Source organism: Azolla caroliniana, unplaced genomic scaffold (genome assembly GCF_043228905.1).
Source record: "Azolla caroliniana isolate FFs.n. ecotype wild unplaced genomic scaffold, voAzoCaro1.0.p SCAF_1, whole genome shotgun sequence".
NCBI lineage: Eukaryota > Viridiplantae > Streptophyta > Polypodiopsida > Salviniales > Salviniaceae > Azolla > Azolla caroliniana.
In genome coordinates, this window is record NW_028230436.1 from 33,228,164 (window position 1) to 33,247,412 (window position 19,249).

General features: G+C 37.6%; 3 protein-coding genes across 4 annotated transcripts; all 3 read left to right on the forward strand.

The window, feature by feature from the left end:
* Positions 1 to 284: 284 nt before the first annotated feature.
* LOC147869908 (uncharacterized) lies at positions 285 to 3,932 on the forward strand. The gene is made up of 3 exons (XM_087334550.1): positions 285 to 2,940; positions 3,282 to 3,334; positions 3,443 to 3,932. Exons 1-3 carry the CDS (start codon positions 343 to 345, stop codon positions 3,579 to 3,581), a joined length of 2,790 nt encoding a protein of 929 aa, XP_087190676.1. The 5' UTR covers positions 285 to 342; the 3' UTR covers positions 3,582 to 3,932.
* A 2,024-nt stretch (positions 3,933 to 5,956) lies between these two features.
* LOC147869909 (putative magnesium transporter NIPA4) lies at positions 5,957 to 11,807 on the forward strand. Of its 2 annotated transcripts, XM_087334567.1 has the most exons (9): positions 5,962 to 6,585; positions 9,131 to 9,187; positions 9,270 to 9,360; positions 9,453 to 9,613; positions 9,705 to 9,832; positions 10,708 to 10,845; positions 11,026 to 11,118; positions 11,199 to 11,322; positions 11,433 to 11,807. In XM_087334567.1, exons 1-9 carry the CDS (start codon positions 6,429 to 6,431, stop codon positions 11,549 to 11,551), a joined length of 1,068 nt encoding a protein of 355 aa, XP_087190693.1. In that variant the 5' UTR covers positions 5,962 to 6,428; the 3' UTR covers positions 11,552 to 11,807. The 2 variants fall into 2 exon arrangements, with proteins under 2 accessions (XP_087190701.1, XP_087190693.1); XM_087334575.1 differs by lacking the exon at positions 9,705 to 9,832 and having other exon boundaries at positions 5,957 to 6,585; positions 9,453 to 9,588.
* Positions 11,808 to 16,771: 4,964 nt separating this feature from the next.
* On the forward strand, positions 16,772 to 18,657 carry LOC147869910 (uncharacterized). The gene has a single exon (XM_087334557.1). It carries the CDS (start codon positions 17,086 to 17,088, stop codon positions 18,577 to 18,579), a length of 1,494 nt encoding a protein of 497 aa, XP_087190683.1. The 5' UTR covers positions 16,772 to 17,085; the 3' UTR covers positions 18,580 to 18,657.
* Positions 18,658 to 19,249: the final 592 nt, after the last annotated feature.

The window sequence follows — 19,249 nt, forward strand, 5'->3', positions numbered from 1 at the left end:
TGTCCCCTCCCTCCCCGTCCTCTTCTGTTTCGCTATACATCAAATTTTTTTATCAGGTATCTTTTTCACAAAACCCTAATTTCTCCCTTTGCTATTTATCCTGTTATGAGCGAGAGGAGAGCTTTTTAAAGTGTATGTATAATATATATGAAGCATGATAGACTCCTTTGTCAACCAGCGTGATAAATAAAGACATGCAAGAAGTATATGTTGCATTTTTTTTTTCTTCTTCTTCTTTTGATTAATCTCATATATTTCCACTAAGGCGAGGTTTTGTTCTTGTTGACATTTCATGCTGTAACACAGGATGTAGGTGAATGGAAATGGCTTGTCTAGCTTGTTATGGAAGGAATAGTTGATAAGGATTTTAAATGTTCTCAGCCCAATATGTCAAAATCTTCGTACTTGAATTCAGGTGGTGGGGAAAATAGATGGAAAAGATCGGTGAAGAGGAGATTTGACGATAACGGATTTGATGCTACAATACATAATGATTATAACTATGTCGATAAAAGATATGATGACACATTAAATAATGATACAAGATATGATGATACCCTATATAGCGATGCATCATTGTCCAAGGAGGTGGAAAGCCACCAAGGAATTCTCTCTTCTGAAACGAGAAGAAGCACACGGAGTAGCAATGGCCATGAAAAGATGTCAAATGAGGTAGAAAAAATGCCATTCGAGGCTGCTGGGACCAAATTCAATATTGAAAAACTAGGAAAAAATGTACTTGAAGTTATTGATTCTTGTGCTATTGACGAAGGAAATCTCTTTTTTGAAAGGAGAAGAAGCACATGGAGTAAAAATGACTGTGAAAATGTTTCTACTGGTGCAGAATCAACGTCTCTTGGTGATATTGAGGCCAAACTCAAGCTTGAAAAAGAAGGCATAAATGGCCACAAAGGTGCCAATTCCTCAGATCTTCAATCATTAATCAATTTTCAAGGAACAAGTTATGCAAGAGAACCTTCCGGGACTTCCTTTGAAAGGTCAACTTCCCGTAATGAATGTGAAAATGTATGTAATGGCCCTGAAAGAATGCCTCTGGATGATATTGGCTCTACATTCGAGCTTGAGAAACCAGGCAGAAAGAACCGTGATGTTGTGGGTTCTTCAGATTTCCATTCATTCATCAAGACTCTAGGTTCAAGGCCCGAGAACATAGGTTCAGGGAGTTTCATACAGAGGTCAACTTCACACAAATTTGAACAATTTTCTAACAATGTCCAAGTAGTGGGAACAAATGCTCAATCAAGAAAGCGATGCTCTCCTCATGCATCACTTGAAGCAGATCAAGATCTCATTGCTTATCCAGAGGTTATGATGTTGAAGAAAGCCCTCAAGTCTGAGAGAGATGCTATTCAGAAACTCTATAAGGAATTGGAAGAAGAGCGACGTGCCTCTAAGACAGCTGCAGATGAAGCCATTTCTATGATAATGAGAATTCAGGACGAGAAGGCAGCCGCTTTGATGGAAGCTTGGCAATACCGGCGTGTTGTAGAGGAGAGAGAATGCCATAACCAAGAAGCAATCACTCTACTCAAAGAGGCTCTTTTGGACAAGGAGTATGAGTTATTGTCTTTACAAGAGAGAATGGATGTTTACAAAGAGATGTTTATGAGAATACAGTCTGGGCAAGGAATGGTTCAAGATAACTTTCTTGAGGAAGGTTTAAGGAAAGAGAATTTGCTTTTGCTAGAAAGTGAGGAAATGGAAACATCATTACCATATGCAGATGGGAAGCACATTAGATATCATTATGGAAATCAAATAATGGATAAAACCATGTTGAATGAGGCTGAGTTGCATGAACCTCAAACTGGCATTTTGGATTTTAGATGCTCCCATGAGGCTACACCTGACAGTAGAAGATTAAACCTAGGACGTCACTTCAAGGATATTCAAGTGTTCCATGATGGGAAAAATTATGAGTATTTATCAGGAGAGGATGATGGGGTGTTGGAAAGATCTCATGAACCTGAATTTGGGAATACTGATAATGATGGCCACTCTCTGGGAGCAGAAGACATGAGTGTCACAATTTTGGATCGAGTGAAACGCCTTGAGGAGCGGCTTGAGTATATTCGTCACAGTCAAGTACTTCACCGTGAAAATGCTAATCATTCTGTAACCCCCCATAATGTGGATCTAGAGGAATCAAAACACTATAATCACTTCAATATACAAGAAGTTTTTTCTACGAAGAGAGAACAGTATAGTTCATTGAACATTGACCCAAAAGAGAAATGTTCAACATGGGAAAAGTCCATGAACCCTTCCTGTGACAAAGAGGTTGGTAAAGTTTTTGAATGCTTATCTGCTATGAGGCATTTAAAGAATTTGGGTATTCAGAATCTGGAGGGATGTTCTACGACGTATGATGCAGAAGCTGAGTCTGGTATGAAAGAGGTGATATCGAGAGGGTGGGGGACAGATACATCCAAAGCCATCGATGGAGATGATGTCGGGGAGAGTATCCATGATGTATATGAGGTCCATGAAATCAAAGAGTCTATCGTGCATCCTGATGATTTTGTCTGCCGAACAGTTGAAGATAGGCATGGCTCTGGAGCAGGCAATGCAAGTTTTTACAGTGTGCAAGAGTCTGAAGAAGCATTGACGAATGAAGTCATTCTGCCAACACATGGAAGTTATTGCGCGGAAACTAGTAAATTGTCTGTTGAATTCAGTGCCTTGAACATTCACAAAAATGTGGGGGATGAGGATGTAGACCAACTCAAGCTAAGACTTCAGGCCCTCGAAGGTGAAAGAGTCTTTATGAAGGAGGCAATTGAGTCTTTGAGAAAAGAAAATGGGGAGTTGAAACTATTGCAAGAGATAGCCCAGCAGTTACGCGAGCTGAAGGGAGATGTGAGGAGAGTGGAAGGATCAGCAATGCAGGGTCATTTATCATTTCTCTCCTTTTTCAAGGTACACACAGAATTGAATCATTCTCTTTCATAAAATAATCATTCACCATAGTAATTATTATAATCTCATGGCTTTGTGTGAATATGCAAATCAATAATGGCTTTAGATATTTCGTCACTTCCAACACTATCCACCCCAATCTATAAGCGTACTTTTTTTAGTGCACCCAGAACGGAGGGCATTTTGTATAACCTTTCTTTCATAGATATAAACAATTAATAGAACCCACATCACTAAAATTTCAATTTTGTATGATGTTGAAATGGTTTCCTAGCAATTTTGTCTAAGGTTCGACTATTGTGTACAAAAAATTCTGAAATGCTCTTCTGATGTTACACCAGAACTTAATGTCATTTGCTGGGATTCATAATTTATCCACCATTGAAGAAAGCAGGTAAGGCATGATGCCATTATCTATATTATATGGTACATATATAGTGAACTTTCAACTTCTCCTTTGAAGTAGTAAAAAAGATAGTTGTCATTGTTATTGTTCATCCAGGTTTTTCCATTCTTTTCAAAGAAAATCAATGATATCATCTACTACACAAGATGGTCTTCTCCAAATTCTGAATAAATGTTCGGAAGCACCGAGGAATGGATATGTGACAAGAGAGTACAAAATAAAGTTCAAAACATAGGTTTGGTTTGTTTATTCTTCTTATTCTCTTCTCTTTTTTCGGCAACCTCGTTGGGTGGAGGGCTGTGGGAGCTGATGTCCTGATCTATGGTTGTTAAGATGAATTCTTCTCTTAAAAACTGTAGGCTGGTTAAGATAGTTATTAAGAGGAGTTTTCATAAAGAAAGTTGCTGTAATTTTTTAGCCTTCTTTTTTGGCCTCGTCTATGTATCTGTCATTTCTCGAGGGCAGACTTTCCTGAAGATGTTGTAAAGATTGATGTACTCTAGATTGTACAGCTTTGCGTCGAGTATGAATTTTGGAACAAAATGAATATACACTTGCAAAGCTACCCATCCCTCTCTTTTATTTCTTTGCTTTGTAATGATAGCTCCACATGTTTTCAAACCAAAGATTGATGTATGTATTTCTTCTTAGAAGTGATTTCCAACCAACTCTGGAGGATGTCTTTCCCATCCGGATGGCTTCTGAAATTTTTCTAGTGAATTTAGTTCGATTCAAAGTGTGGTGTGTAAAAAAGCATGGAAAAGGTGGCTGTGGGACTTTAGGTACAATATTATATTATCTATAAGGGTGGGTGTGGATATGGTTTCTTTTTGTAAACAAACTCAAATATTGTGGAAGCTTGTACTTTTGTATTATTCTTATTGTGATCTACATATTTGTATATAATATGACAGTGAATAAGCTAACCCTAAAATGGGCAATAGTAACATATATGTTTGATCCTGATAGTAGTGCTAGTGTAGACTGCAAGCACACGACCATTTTACTTGAGTGAGACCAAGAGTTCAGGGTTACCCTAGGAAAATGGATATCATGAATCCTTGAAGTGCTCTCTCGCAGACATTGTTTTCATTTTCTTTTTTGTGAAAGAAAGCAAAAGCAGAATTTGTCCTCTCTTGTAAAGAGCAGTTCAATACAAGTAGATAGTGATCACTAGACGGCATGTTGACAGCTTTACAACTCACTATTGAAAATGCATAATTGTGAATGAAACTTGTGATGTCAAATTAATGTATCAGTTGTGGAAATATTAGGAATACAATTAACCAAATGAGAAGTAGACTATCTCATGACCCATCCAACAAAATATCTCTTGTGCTATGTCTCCCTTCTCCTAAATAAAGAGTTCATGTTTAAAGGAATAGCATTGTATGTTTCATAGCTATATGCTCTATCCCTATTGATCATTGTTGCCATTCTTGGAAATCTTACTAATTGTCAAGGCTTCACCAATCGATTCCATAGTCCTTTCAATGAGATTTGGGAATCACCTTTCGACCAAGCCTATCGACGGAAAGAATAAACAGACTCTTTTAATAGTAAAAAATCATACTTCCTTTTATATGCAATTTGAATGGTAAATCAATGATTTTTCTAGGTATACACATGAAGACTAGGACAATATGCGTACAAAACCTACATTCCACTATGACATCTAGTAAGGTTGTGAGATATTTTTAATGTCCACGGATCTAGTAAGCTAGTGAAAGATATTTTTAACATCTTCAGGAGACCAATTGCGAGAGACAGAGAGAGAGTTTATTGGTGGTGTTCGTGGTGTGAGACAACATATATGTAGGTTGAACGGAAACATGAATCGACAATTTTCGTAACTAGAATTTGAAAGCACATTGACCTTAGAGGAGTTGCCTCATGTTTCGAAAAGGTTCTTCTTTGGTGGGGTTTGTGGAGTAGGACAACATATACGTAGGTCGAAAGGAAATATGATTTGGCAATTTTTTGTAACTAAACTTTGTAAGCACATCATCCTTATTGGGGTTGCCTCATGCCACTTTGCTTGACATCACCTTAGAGAGTTTACTTCCCCATAAAAATACTCATTGTCATAGTAGGGACATGAAGGGGTTTTTGTATTGTCATGATGTTTTAATATACATTATTTTGATGAAAAGAGGAGAGACATAGAGATGCGGTCAAACCCTAACTTCCATGATGGCATCATTCGTGACAAGAAGACCTTGCATTCTTTTTCAATATCTTCGAGAAGCATCGGAGCCACAAGCATATGCGTGCTATGTATAGATTTCCTTGTTTTAGAGCTACTCAACGAGGCTACTGCCTTTTTCTTTTACAATGATTTTCTTTATCGGAAGAAAATTGAATATGTGATATGAATTCTAGCCGCACACACGTCTCGATTGCTTTGTGAAAGAGGAAGCAAAGAAGGAACTTCAGGATGCGAGGGGTATGCTTGGAAATTACCAAAAAGCCAGTGGAGCGGAGAAGGGTATGGTCGGAAAGAAGAGAAAGAAAGAACGAAGTGTTGGATGCGAGGGGTATTCTTGGAAATTACCAAAGATCGAGTGGAGTGGAGAAGGGTATGGTCGGAAATACTTTTGTGTTTCCTCGTGATTTCCTTCCATCGACTGACAGACACTGTTTGTTTGCAGGGGAGGCTACCTATCCTCATTTGCATCTGATTTCGAAAGATCGAGTCGCGATTCTTCAGAAAAAAAGGAATAACAGGAATGCAAAGTGAAGAAGAATACGATCCTTGATCGCGCGACCCGATCTTCTTTCTCTCCTTTTGCTTCGATTCCATCGGCTGCTTCGATGCAGATCTGATCTCAACTTTTGATTTCCCCCACCTAGATCCCATCTCAACCCTTGATTTTCATCTGATAGAAGATGGAGCAGATCTGATCTCAATCCCTGGTTGTATCATCTGATGGGCGATGCATATCTGAATCATCTCAACCATCTGTTTTATTATTCGACGACCAATGCAGATGTGATCATCTCTTAAAAATCTGATCTCATAATCTGATGGGCGGTGCGGATCTTAACATTTGATTCAATCATACTGAAAATATCCGTAGCTATGGATGAATCCGTCCATGGCAATCCCTCTCAATACATATCCTCAGACAATGTGAAAGGTGTTGTGCTCGCCCTCTCATCCAGCCTCTTTATCGGGGCTAGCTTCATCGTGAAGAAGAAGGGGCTCAAGAAAGCTGCCTCCTCAAGCACAAGGGCAGGTGAATTTCTTTGTACATACTCAAAAATTTGAAGATTTTTGGTTGTTCAATCGTAATTATTATTATTATTGTTCATCATTGCTGTATTTCTTTGGAAAAGGGTCCCTTTTTTTGGGTAGTAAATGTCCTAATTTTCCCCCGTTGGGGAGACGGGAGGGGGGGGTGGACACAACAGTTCTGGGGAAAAATGACTGTGTTCACTGAGTTGCTGTCTAAACATTTTGAAATGGTTACACTGTGCAGTTAATTTTTTTTGAAATGGTCGATTAATAACACATTACTGGTTAGAAAATGTACATGTTCTGGGGAAAAACGTGGCCTTCAATATTTAGACCTTAAAAGGACCTCTAAGAAATGTCACTAACTTCTCACCATTTGGATTAAAATGACTGTTACTCACCAAATTGCTGGTAATTATTTTTGATTGTGCTGGTATGAAATACCTGTAAAAGAAATAAAACCATCATTTAGGGACAAGGTGCCTTTGGTACAGTTGGAATTTAAGACAAATTTTTTAATTGGACAAATGGTAAAAGAGAAAATCAGGCATTTGAGGTAATGTAATTGCTAGGGAAATGAAGTCCCATGTTCGTGTCTTGTAGTTCCTTTGGTAATTTTGTTACTTTCTTTTGAACTAGGTGGTGGAATTCTAATGAATTTCACTACAATTATTATAAATTCGTTTTCTTTGCAATAATCCAGAGGGGAGCGAAGTACACATCCTGAGATTGGCAACCACATATTGACCACTTAAATCTAGAGATAAAGCATGTAATAAAACGCAAGTGAACATTCTCTCCAAAATGGAAAGGTTCAATAAACATAATGAAAATGCATTGCTATTCAAACAAAGCGAAAGGAGGTGGATAGCATGCACATAAAGTTGTTTCCTGGATGTATTGGCAACAAAACTAAAATGCCAAACTTCCTAACTTTGAGAGTATAAAATCATGGTGGGTAACAGAAAACGGTAATGTAGAGCTATTCAATATTCATCAAAAAATGGACAAGTACTATGCTCTCAGAAAATCGGGACAAGTACTATGGACACATTTTTAATAGAGCTATTGTGAAGGCTTCCGTAGTAGCACACGCCACACACATATTTACTCAATCTATTCTGTGGCATATATATACTCAAGCCTATATAGAATTACACTCTCTTGTTCCTTCAGTTATACAACTATCATGATTGAACTTTACTTCGGTAAACTATATGGTTTGAACCTGGAGTTACAATGTTGTGTATGAGAAGAGGGATATGGCTGCTGCTCAATTAGACAAGTGGGTTTTGGAAGGGGTTCACAACTTTGGATCACATATTGATGAATTGAGCCCTTATTTAAGTGGCAGGAGACCATAAAAGGAGAATCTATGTAGCTTTGTAGGTTTCCAAAAGGCCTTCAACAGTGTACCCCATGCTCGGCTCATGTAGTGACTAGAAGCCCTTGGAGGCCCAATAGATATGCAGTGGGAAATCTATCCATTATATGAAGCAATGTCAGGATAAAAAACTCCTAATAGTGACCGATGCATTATTCCCATCTATGACTATATCCAATGGATGTGTGAGCTCCCTAAGGAAAGTGACTCTATGTCTGCCATAGTGCCATTCTTTATGAAATAAGATAGAGATACCATTACCTCTTCAATAAGACTTTGGCCACTACACAAGATACTGGATACAAAAAACAACAATGCTTGGGACTGTTCTTCCGAGAACTGACCAGAGAACAATCATAACTTTCTTTAGCTCCATCATTCATGCTACAAGTCAGTCAAGGACTACACAATCGAAAAGGGTTGCAACTTACAATAGATTAAGCAATAGCAATATGCCATGCATGTAAGTTCACGACTGTTTGAACCCTAGGCTCATTATTCTTGCCACTGTCACCCTTCATCGAAGGTTATTCCCTTGCTTTGGATATCTCTCCATCTTTTAGTGGTCCATGTTGGAAAATTTTTGAGGGCAAAAATTTCAGCCTGTCTAAGCTAAGTTCAGAATCTAAGTGCCTAGATATCGAGATTATTGGGAACTCTGTTTTTAGTTATATTTTTCCGGTTTGTTCTCAAAGACAAGAAAACATTTTTAAGGTATAATCTCTTGTCTGGATTTATAGGTCATTTTGGGCTCTTACAAGACCTTAATATTGCTTTCTTTCTAAGTTAATGGTGTAGGTCTCCATCATCTTATTATACATTTAGGATTTGCATCATCTTATTGTTTGCTTAATTTTATCAGTTTCTCTTTTTTTCTTGAGGTGTGTATTGTCCTTGTGTAAAGAAATGTTACTTGCTTCAGATCTCAACCTTGTATTGTTATTTGAAAGCAGACAAATTGTTCAACATTCCTGACTTGGAGATTGGGAAGTCCTAAGAAACCTTTCTATTTGATAAAGATTTAGGTTTTTTGCACTCATTCACTAGCAGAATTTTCTGAAAAAGACCGACGAAAATAGTTCTGCTAACTGATATTTTTCATATTATTCTCATAAGCTCAGATGAAAATAAATTTATGAAGGCAACATTGTGTTCTTGGCAGGTCTTGGTGGATACTCTTATTTGTATGAACCACTTTGGTGGGTTGGCATGATAACAAGTATGTATTTGAGGTTGCCTCATGTCCCTTTGGTTCTTTGGTCAATGTAGCCATTATTCATTAAACCAGTATAATGTGACAGTGATTGTTGGAGAAATAGCAAATTTTGTCGCCTATGCTTTTGCTCCTGCAATCCTTGTTGCCCCTCTTGGTGCTTTGAGCATAATTGTGAGGTACAGTGTAGGTTTAAATCATCTTATGAAAATTCTTATGTGTGAGGTATACTGATGATCTCACTCATACTTCTGGTTTTCTTTTTGTGCAGTGCAGTGCTAGCACATATAATGCTGAAGGAGAAATTGCATATTTTAGGAATACTAGGATGTATACTTTGTGTAGTTGGGTCAACGTCAATTGTCTTATATGCTCCTCCAGAGCGTCAGATTGAATCTGTAAAGGAAGTATGGTTTCTTGCAACTGAACCTGGTAGTTCCCTAACTACAAATTTTTTTCATGATACATTTTTTATTATCAAACTTTGTTTTACCTAATTGGATGCATTCCTACAAATTGGCAGCATTTTTGATGTACTCAGCTGCGGTGATGGTATTGGCATTAGTCTTAATATTTCATTTTGTACCTCTTCATGGCAACACACATGTAATGGTTTACATTGGTATCTGCTCCCTGATGGGTTCTCTCTCGGTATATCCTATCACTCTTTAGTTTAATTATGTTCAAGGATGCATGAGTTCTAGTTAAAATGCTGCTTTGAATAGGTTGCTTTACCATTTTCCATTAGCATTTAGATTCTCATATTTGATCCACAACAAGATTCCTTCCTCTTCATAATTGGTCATCCACTTGACAGTCAATTTGCACAATCCCCTGCTGGTATCAATTTGAGCCTCCCACATTTTTTACTTCGAATATTAATTGTGCAACAAATCTTGAGGCTGAGCCCAGCAATCTTCATCCACATTTGGTTAGGCCTTACTGCTTCCTAGATATCAATGGCTCTTTTTGATCCAACATATGTGACTCAGGATGACCACAAGCTCTCATTCGAGCCTTCAGTATGTCATTCTTTAGCTAATACAATAGAAAGATGTCCAGTTTACTTTTCTGGCATGATTCAATTCATAACTTATAAATTACAATGCCAAATCTATTTTTGTGATTCTACTTCTATGACCAGAACCCACTGGGTCATACATAACCAGATGTGTATGAACTTGAATCCACATATGAAATCATAATTCCAAAAGAATGAATCAGAATTCATTGTCCACAATTCTAAAGTTATAGTTGAGAAACAACTCATGGTCCAAATTCCATAATATGTAATCCAGAAATCATAATCCGCAACCCATACCCTGTCCTGTAATTAAATATTTATGGTTTATAGAGGGACATCTGATTTCACAATAATCCACAGCCTGTATTGCATAGTTTAGATTCATAATCCAAAAATCATAGCTAAAATCCAAAATGACTGAGAACAGATTAAGTGTAGTAGCTCATCAGTTTTATGATTGCTTGAAGAATACAATGATTGTGTTCTTTCTGCTTATAAATAGGTGATGAGCGTGAAGGCTTTGGGGATCGCTCTTAAGCTTACCTTTGAAGGAACAAATCAGCTTGTTTATCCAGAAACATGGGCCTTTGCTATTGTAGTCATATCATGCGTTCTGATGCAAATAACCTATCTGAACAAGGTAAGCTTCTCCATACAAATGCAACTATTTTAGGTTTAGAATTCTGTGCAAAAGTAGCATGGTACCAACTTAGGGCTGAGGTGGCATTTAGGCCAAACCTCTCCAACGAAATTCTACAGCTTTAGGGTTTAGGTTTATCTCAAAGTACGAATGAAAAACATTGTTTCCACTATATTACAGGCTTTAGACACATTCAATACAGCTGTGGTGTCTCCAATTTACTATGTGATGTTCACGTCATTGACAATATTGGCAAGTGTGATAATGTTCAAGGTATGCATAAATGTATACATAGAAAAGCTTTTTCAAAGCTATTATCAAAAGGTGCTTATGTTGGAATGTGTTTGTCACAGGACTGGGATAGACAAAACCCATCACAGATAATTACAGAGCTTTGTGGATTTATAACCATCTTGTCAGGCACTTTTTTATTGCATTCGACGAAAGATATGGGCGATAACATGACATCAGGATTAAGTCTGTGCTGATACTCTAGTTTGTTGTTGCCTCATGGTTTTTGAACATTTTAGTGCTTGCACGTGTTGATTTAATTTATATTATTTACTTGGTATGAAAAATTGATGCAGATGGCTATGGCGGTTTATCCTCACCTCACAATGGTCGTTTGAATTCGATGAAACGACCCGATATTGGTCTGGAAGAAAATATTCCTCTACGACGGGTGGAGTCATTTCGGGCACCTTAGCCTGGAAAACTTGTTGTACTATCATCAGCAACTAATTTTATTGAAGCTAAGCTAAAGCTTTCTCAAGAAACTGGCATCCATTATTGCCTTTGTATATGAGGTTATGTTTTCAACACTCTTTTATTTATTATATAGAAAGAGTATGGTCACATTGGAAGGTACATAACAATGGGAAATTTGTCGTGGAGCATGATTTGCTATATCTCTAGTGGAATTAATAGGGCTTCGTTGTTATTATGCATGCAAATCTTTTCCAGTCTGTTGCAATGTTTTCTATGTTCAAGGAGCTTGTGCATTCAAATATCAAACATCTACATGTGGGAAACAAAATCAGTCTAGCAGGATATACTTTGTTTTTGGGCAAGCAAGTTGAGAGCAAGTTTAGGTTGAATGTTAAACATGGGTGTCTATGTTCGACGAATAGAAATAAACAGATGTTGACGTTTTTTTATATTTATTAAACTGTAATCTCCATACTGAAAGGATATTCACTAAAAAACTTGGGTTTGATTAAATCTTTTGGGGACTCAACGCATAGCTTTACATTGCAGTTCTTCCCACTTATCTGAAACGGTGATCCATGATTGTAATCATATTGCAATCTACAGAAATAAAGGTTGAAGAAATGATCATGGGCAAAGTATAATATGCGAAAATGCCAATCAACGGCTGAGCAAAACGCAAAGCATGAATGTTCCAATGCTCTGATTAAGAAGAACATGACGCTAATGAATATGAACACCAATCACATGAGTTGGGCCTATACATACACCAACTACTTATCTCTATGTAGTTAACATTTCTCACATCTAATGCTTGATATACACAAAGCAAAGATTTATATAGGTCATGGGTGACGCCAATGGAGGCCTCGGTGGTAGAGGGCATAGACAAATTACATTGAGAAATTTACGTGTATTCAACAAAATACATTGGGAATTCACCAAAATATAGAGGATATTTGGTCATATTAAATTAGGATTCCAAATTATGTGTATTCTTGACTTGTACTTGTACTTTAGAAAGTTGATAAAAAATACTAGTTAGTGCAATATAATTCTGAAAACGCTGACGAAATCATTTAGACAAAGGAAATTTTGTTGTTATGTGTTAGTTGTTGCATCATGAAGACAAAGTCAAAAAAATGAGATTACAAGCTAAAGCACAATGCTTGTCACTCCACGTAAGTTTGTTGGTATAATGCGTATAAAGTTTGTAAGAATAGATAAGCTTATTGGGCTAGGATCAAAGGAATATTTTTTTGTTGCAAGAAACAAACTATTCACAAAGATTTGGAACATAAAGTGCTCGTTTGTATAATATATGTTCGTCATAGTTAAACATTAATACGGAGTTGATAAGATCTTCTCTCACTAATCCAATGCAATGCTATAATAGTTTTGTGCTTATCTTTCTTTGTGAAGAACACAAAAACTTTATGTTTCTTGTAGTCTTCTCAATGTTTTCAACTAATAATAGGGAATCTTCAGCTTCCTTTTTCATTTTTGAATATCCATGTTATTTGTTATTTGTATCTACTTTGTCTTGCCCTCTCTTATCTTTTCATTTGATTATTTGTTATTTAGTTATTGTAATGTCTCTAAGCATGCAATGAATTTCCATGAATGTTCTAACTTCATGTAATTATTCAATGATTTGTACCCCTCTCTCTGTTCGACTACTTTTCCATTTGATCAATATGGTTCTTTTGTACAGTGACTTCTAACATGACAAGTCGACCTTCTATCCCTTTTGCTTCTTTCATGTACTAACATAAGAGAATTTTTACTTGTCCTATTATCTATATTCCTCCCTATATTAAAATTAGTTGCTCCACTTTCCTCTTCTATCATTCATATTATTACTCCTATACCTCCCCTCTCTCTTGCCATTAATTTGAACTCTTAGAACTAGAGACTTCACATGCACAAATAATGAATTGATGCTCTCAAAAAAGAAACCCCCTTCCTTTCTAAAGAGAACAAATATTGAGAAAAGCACTAAAAGCTAGATATGAGAGCAATACATACATAGAAAATTCGTAAAATCATTTTCTATAGAAGTTGAGCTTCTGTTCCTTAAGTTTTTGAAAGTCAGCTTTCACTCTTTAAAGAAGGGAATTGCCCATGACCCTACATGGGAAATAGTGAGTGGGCTATCTAATAAGTATCATATATTCATTTTCAAGGACAAACAACCTTTGGAAGGGGGAGTATTCTCATGACATTGATCCTAGCATTGGCAAATGGGTTCTACATCTAAAATAGTGATCATGAGATACATTATGGTTTTTCAGTGATCATGAGATACATTATGGGTTTTTCAAGGAACTTGGAATCAATGACTAAGTAGACAATTGTAAATGGTTTTCATTGCAACAATTCGGATTGATAGTTGATGAGAGAAGATTCCTCGTTTAACGAAATCCCTTATTGGCATTCTTCATTTGGTTTTGCGTTACTTAATGCATTAGGAAAGAAGCTTTAGCACTAGGTAAATAAAATAACATTCTTGATAATTTCATAAAAGCAATGAATCATGTCAAGCAAACAACATGGAAAATGCTTAAACTAAAGAAGAAAAGAGAAGGCAAATTTTAATTTTGCATGGAAAATATGAAGTAAGTATATCACCTATGAATTTATTAAATTTTTGAGATCAGTTAGATTGATTAATTAGGGACTACCTTAAGAGCCTAATGTTTTTCTTACGTTGCCTTTGTCACCATGAATAATGTTTTGAATTGCTCACCATGAATAATGTATACATAATACAATCATAATCAAGTTAAGTTAGCATTATTGGTGGTTAAAGTTCATTTTAGGGTTGAGCTTTGCCTTCTAAGAAGGTAAGAACACTTGACTACTATGTAAAATTTGGAAGAAAACACAAGAGATTAGAGAGATAGATTGGAAACGATTTTGCCAAGGACTTTGAGTACACCTTCTAAACTGATTGCAAAAAAAGGCAACGTTCCCTTATTCATTTTTATCCAGCTAGAATCTCTTCTCTACCACAAATGTTGTGCGCACTTACTCACGTGCATATTAGCTTGCGTTGTAAGTCTAGCTTTTAGTGTAAATATTATCATATCTTACTGATTGGTTATGCATATTCCCAAGCTTTGAGGAATGCCTACCTTGGAGACCGAAGATGTTTGAATTGAGTAGGAAGTGTGTACCATTAAATTCTTGGACCTGGAATTGTCTATAAGTGTGTGTTGATGGCTATTTGGTGTATTAACTTTGCAAGTAAAAGCACAATAAGAGCATAGACCTATTGACAAGTAAATGTTTTAGCACATACGACAAATCCAAGAATAAGGATTTAACATGACTATATTTCCGTGCATATCGAGTCTCCCACAACTCTTGAGAAAAATGAGTCGCAATATGGTCTTAGAATATTCTAAGCAATATATGGTTATATACCACTTTAATTTCAACTACTCATATTTTTTATTACTCTTGCTTCCTTTCTTAATACTATAACGTTAATATGTTTTGTACTAAGCTCTCCGACATCTTTTTATTTGAGCACTATTCTCATAATATCATCATCACATAGTGTAATCGTTATACTTTTAGCTAAATTATTTTTGACCTCATTGTTTTTTAGGATGGTGTGGATATTTAAAACATGAATCCGACATCATAATCCTTACAAAAATTATTTGAAAGATGATTAAAGTTCTTTGACACTTCTTGCTTGTTTCCTTACAATTGTGTACAATATTTTTCTAAGTTGCAAATTAAAAGAATTTATGATAGACTAATGTATTTTTTATGGAGTTCTATGGAGCATGACATAGATAAGTATAGGTATAATATTGGCTAATGTATGACTACTTGTGATATCTTGAGTGATGCCTTTATCTTTACAGTTATTATCTTGGTCTCCATGGTACAGTTTGAAAATTGAGATAGACCTTTTACGGTGTTAATAATTTCCTATGGTAGGTAAAATGCACAAAATAGTGTCAAGTTTTACCCAACTTTGGATGGTTAGGTAGTTTACAGTTAATCACTCTACATATTGAAACAATAGTTGAAAGCAATGGATATACCCCTTGTTGGAAAGAGCTCATCATGTGCCAAATCTTAAGCTATTACTACTTGAATTTGTGTGATAAGTAAAAAAAACACATCATGAATATATTTGAGATTGGCAGTGTCTTCACCACTTTCAACACCAATATTTCTTGTTTTTGCCCCGAACCTTATAAGGCCCCACTAAGAAAACATAGAGTGCTCAAGTTTTCATAATACAAAATTATAATTCTTATATAAGCTATGTTCAATCGAAGATAACATTGAATATTAAGAGCTCATTCATGGCATAAATTTGAATGTGTTTGGGCACATTCAAACACCATACCATATGTGTGAACAAGGTTAAAATCTTGATAAAATTTACGCCAATAATTATGAATCATAATCAAGTGTAGCAAAACAAAGAGAACAAGTTACCAAACATTCATCATAACTTTGGTTAGTAAGCTATGGCGAGAATGTAATGAAATCAAACTTATACACGTGGCCATGGTTGGACGTTCAATTAAGGTGTGGAATCCAAATTGGCAATGTCTACAAAGACTTTTAAGAGTAGCTCTCACCGAAAGAGAAACAAGCTCCAAGAAAGCATGGGAGATGGATTTTGAGCCTCTCAGTGTGAGTAAATGTAGAGGGATGTAATGTAGATCACATGTCCATGTGTGGTGCAAACTATGTGACCACGTAAATGTGCACATGGGGAGAAGACACCTAGTGATCTTTCTATCTTTTTCATTAGCTTTTTAAAGGAAAGAGGATGAATCCATCACAAAAGCTGATATTAAATGTCATTGTACTGGCACACCTTTATTCATTAGTGGACGCCAGAGGAAGCAAATGTAGCAAGATTTTGAATATTTGTATTTACCTCGCTCCCTACCCTTAATTGAACGTTGGTTTTTTTTAACCTTGAGGGAAATTAAGAAAAAAAATTAAGTGGTCATTCAAACCAACGGTAACCATAAGCATTTTGCATAGAAAGGATGAAAAAGGCATGCCAATGTGGAGATAAAACATAACATATGCATATTAAAACATGAGGAACAAATGAATTGTGTGTGTGTGTGTGTGTGTGTGTGTGTGTGTGTAAACTTATTAATCTCCTCATAAATTTGCTTTGCGGGATTTCGACGCACATTGAGGTTCACCAGATCTATCATTGTAAAGTAAAGTAAAGGAATCAAATGAGCCCAATATATATGTATACTCTTGGACCCCATCAATTTCAAAGGAGAGTGGGAAGGTAACAAATACATATATGCTTGGTGACAGAGACAAGCCATCCATCAGAATGACAACAACACTATGATCTTTACAAACCGGAAGTAGAAGAGGAAATCTAGCAAATAAGCGAGGTTTTATTTTCCTTTCTTTTGCTAGGTCAATTTGGTAGAAGAAGGAATAGAGGGCGAATCGAGGGTCTCAAACTGTTGTGCGAGCGCGCCGAGTGCACCTGTGTGTGTGTATATATATTTGTGAAACATGATGATCTCAAACAACAGTGTGAAAAGAATGAAGAAGATGAAGGAGATGCCTAGGGGCACATTTCTAGCATTCTTTGAGACACACAAATGGATGCATGTGTGTCTCCTTGTGGCCATGGTTGTCACCATCCCTTTCATGGCCTTCTTCTCCATGAGATTCCTCTTCCTTAATGTGTTCCCCACATTGTGGAGCTTCTACTACCCCTTGGCAACCCCCACAAACCTCTTCCTCCTCCTAAACCTCATCATTTTCACCTTGTTTGCCATGAGCCACTCCCCACACTCGGCCGCAGCACCTCCGCCTCGACCCGCCACCAGAGTTCTTCCATCTGCAGCTGCAATTGCCGATGATGGCGATGATGATGACAATGGCATGCCTATACATCCATCATCACCATCACCATCACCATCACCATCTCCGATGTCTTCGATTCCCTATCTCCATCTCCCTTCGTCACCATCGTCGAATTTGATGCCGACACTATCCCAATCCCCTAGTGATTTGGCACCATCTCCGTCGGTCCTCGCCTCGCCCTCTATGCACTCCGGAGACCAGTACTATCGGCGGCTCTTCGACCACCATGTGACCGACAATTATCTGGTAGCATCTCCGGTCCGGTACCTTCGCTTCGAGGATGCAGACATGCTTCTCGGCATCGGGCCGCAGGCAGCATCACCACCATCGTCGATCCTGGCATCCTCAAGCCACAAGGTTATGGTTTCTACATCCACGGCCATGGATAATGATGATGATGATGATGATAGAAGGCGTGATGGATTTGATGTGGATGATGCAAGGAATCGGATCAAATCTGGAGAGCCTTATAATTCAAGAAAAAGCAAAGATCTTACGCTAATCATGAAGAAGCGTGGTGGATCTGAGAGGCACAAACCCGATCGACAGGATGAGCAAAGCGATGTCGTTACAGGATCAGATGAGATGCCCAGTGATTATTACAAGGGTTACAGAGAATCAATGGAGAGCAGTGAAGGTAGGTCGCCTCTGGTAGTGAATGAAGAAGAAGTGGTTTCACACGAGAGGGCCGGTGGGGCGGAGAGGCCACTGGCTTCGTCTCATTTCACACACAGGATTACCACGACGTCGTCCAAGTCGGCGGGGTTCGGCCACAGCCCGCTACGCCCCAACAACTCCCGGGGCCGGGCCAACGCGAAACGCCCCGGCCAGACCCTCGAGGCCACTTGGCGCGCCATCTGCGAGGAGAAGAAAAGCACCAATCTCCTCGGGAGCCCTTTAAAGAACAATAACCGGCGCATCATCCTCCAACGAGCCGAGAGGTCGACCTCCGGATCCTCGAGCTCCATTAATAGCCCCACGAGTCTGAAAGCGAAGCCCCGGGAGCCGTCCATGCGTGCCGACGAGTTGCACTCGCGGATCGAAGCCTTCATCTCGAGATTCAACGACCAGATCCGCATCCAACGTGAACAATCCATCCTCAACTACATGGAAATGGTCGACCGAGGCGCTAAGTGAAGAGACACTCGCTCTTCTATTGCTTCCTAAGTAGCTTTTCACTGTTTCCGCTCTCTAGAGTTGGTCGAACTTCCGGTTAAGTTCGGCCAAAGGAATGTGCAATTTTCATCCATCATGGATTTGTGAAGAGTTTTTCATGGATTTGTGAAGAGTTTTTCGATTATGAGCTACCCATTCAAGCAAGCAATCAACTTCCAATGTCATTCCATTAAAGCCAACACTTTCTCGAGGACATTTTCAGCATCCAATCAAGGAAATATCATCTACAAGGTTATAGAGTTTGGTCATCAGTTGCCTTTTGTTTTTTCAGAAGCTTCACATTATTCTCCACTTTTTTGGTCATATTGATTAACCTCACTTCTAAAGCCTAGATACTCATATCAGTTTAGAGTCGTTGCCTTCTGTTCATTCAATCACTTATCATGTGGAGGGGTGGCTATGTTGTGGTTTTGTGTCTTTTTAGTTTCCCCTTTAGGGTGAATATTCCCTCAACACATTCAATTTTAAGCGAAATCAAATTTCAGTATTCCATGCCCAAATATTTTTCTAGGTATTTGAATTGTAGAGTCTTGTCCCAGTTTCTAGTTACTACCCTTGTATAACTTGTGCCAAACATTCATTCATTAAGTTATGAAATACCCCAATTTTAGGGCTTAATGTATATCAATAT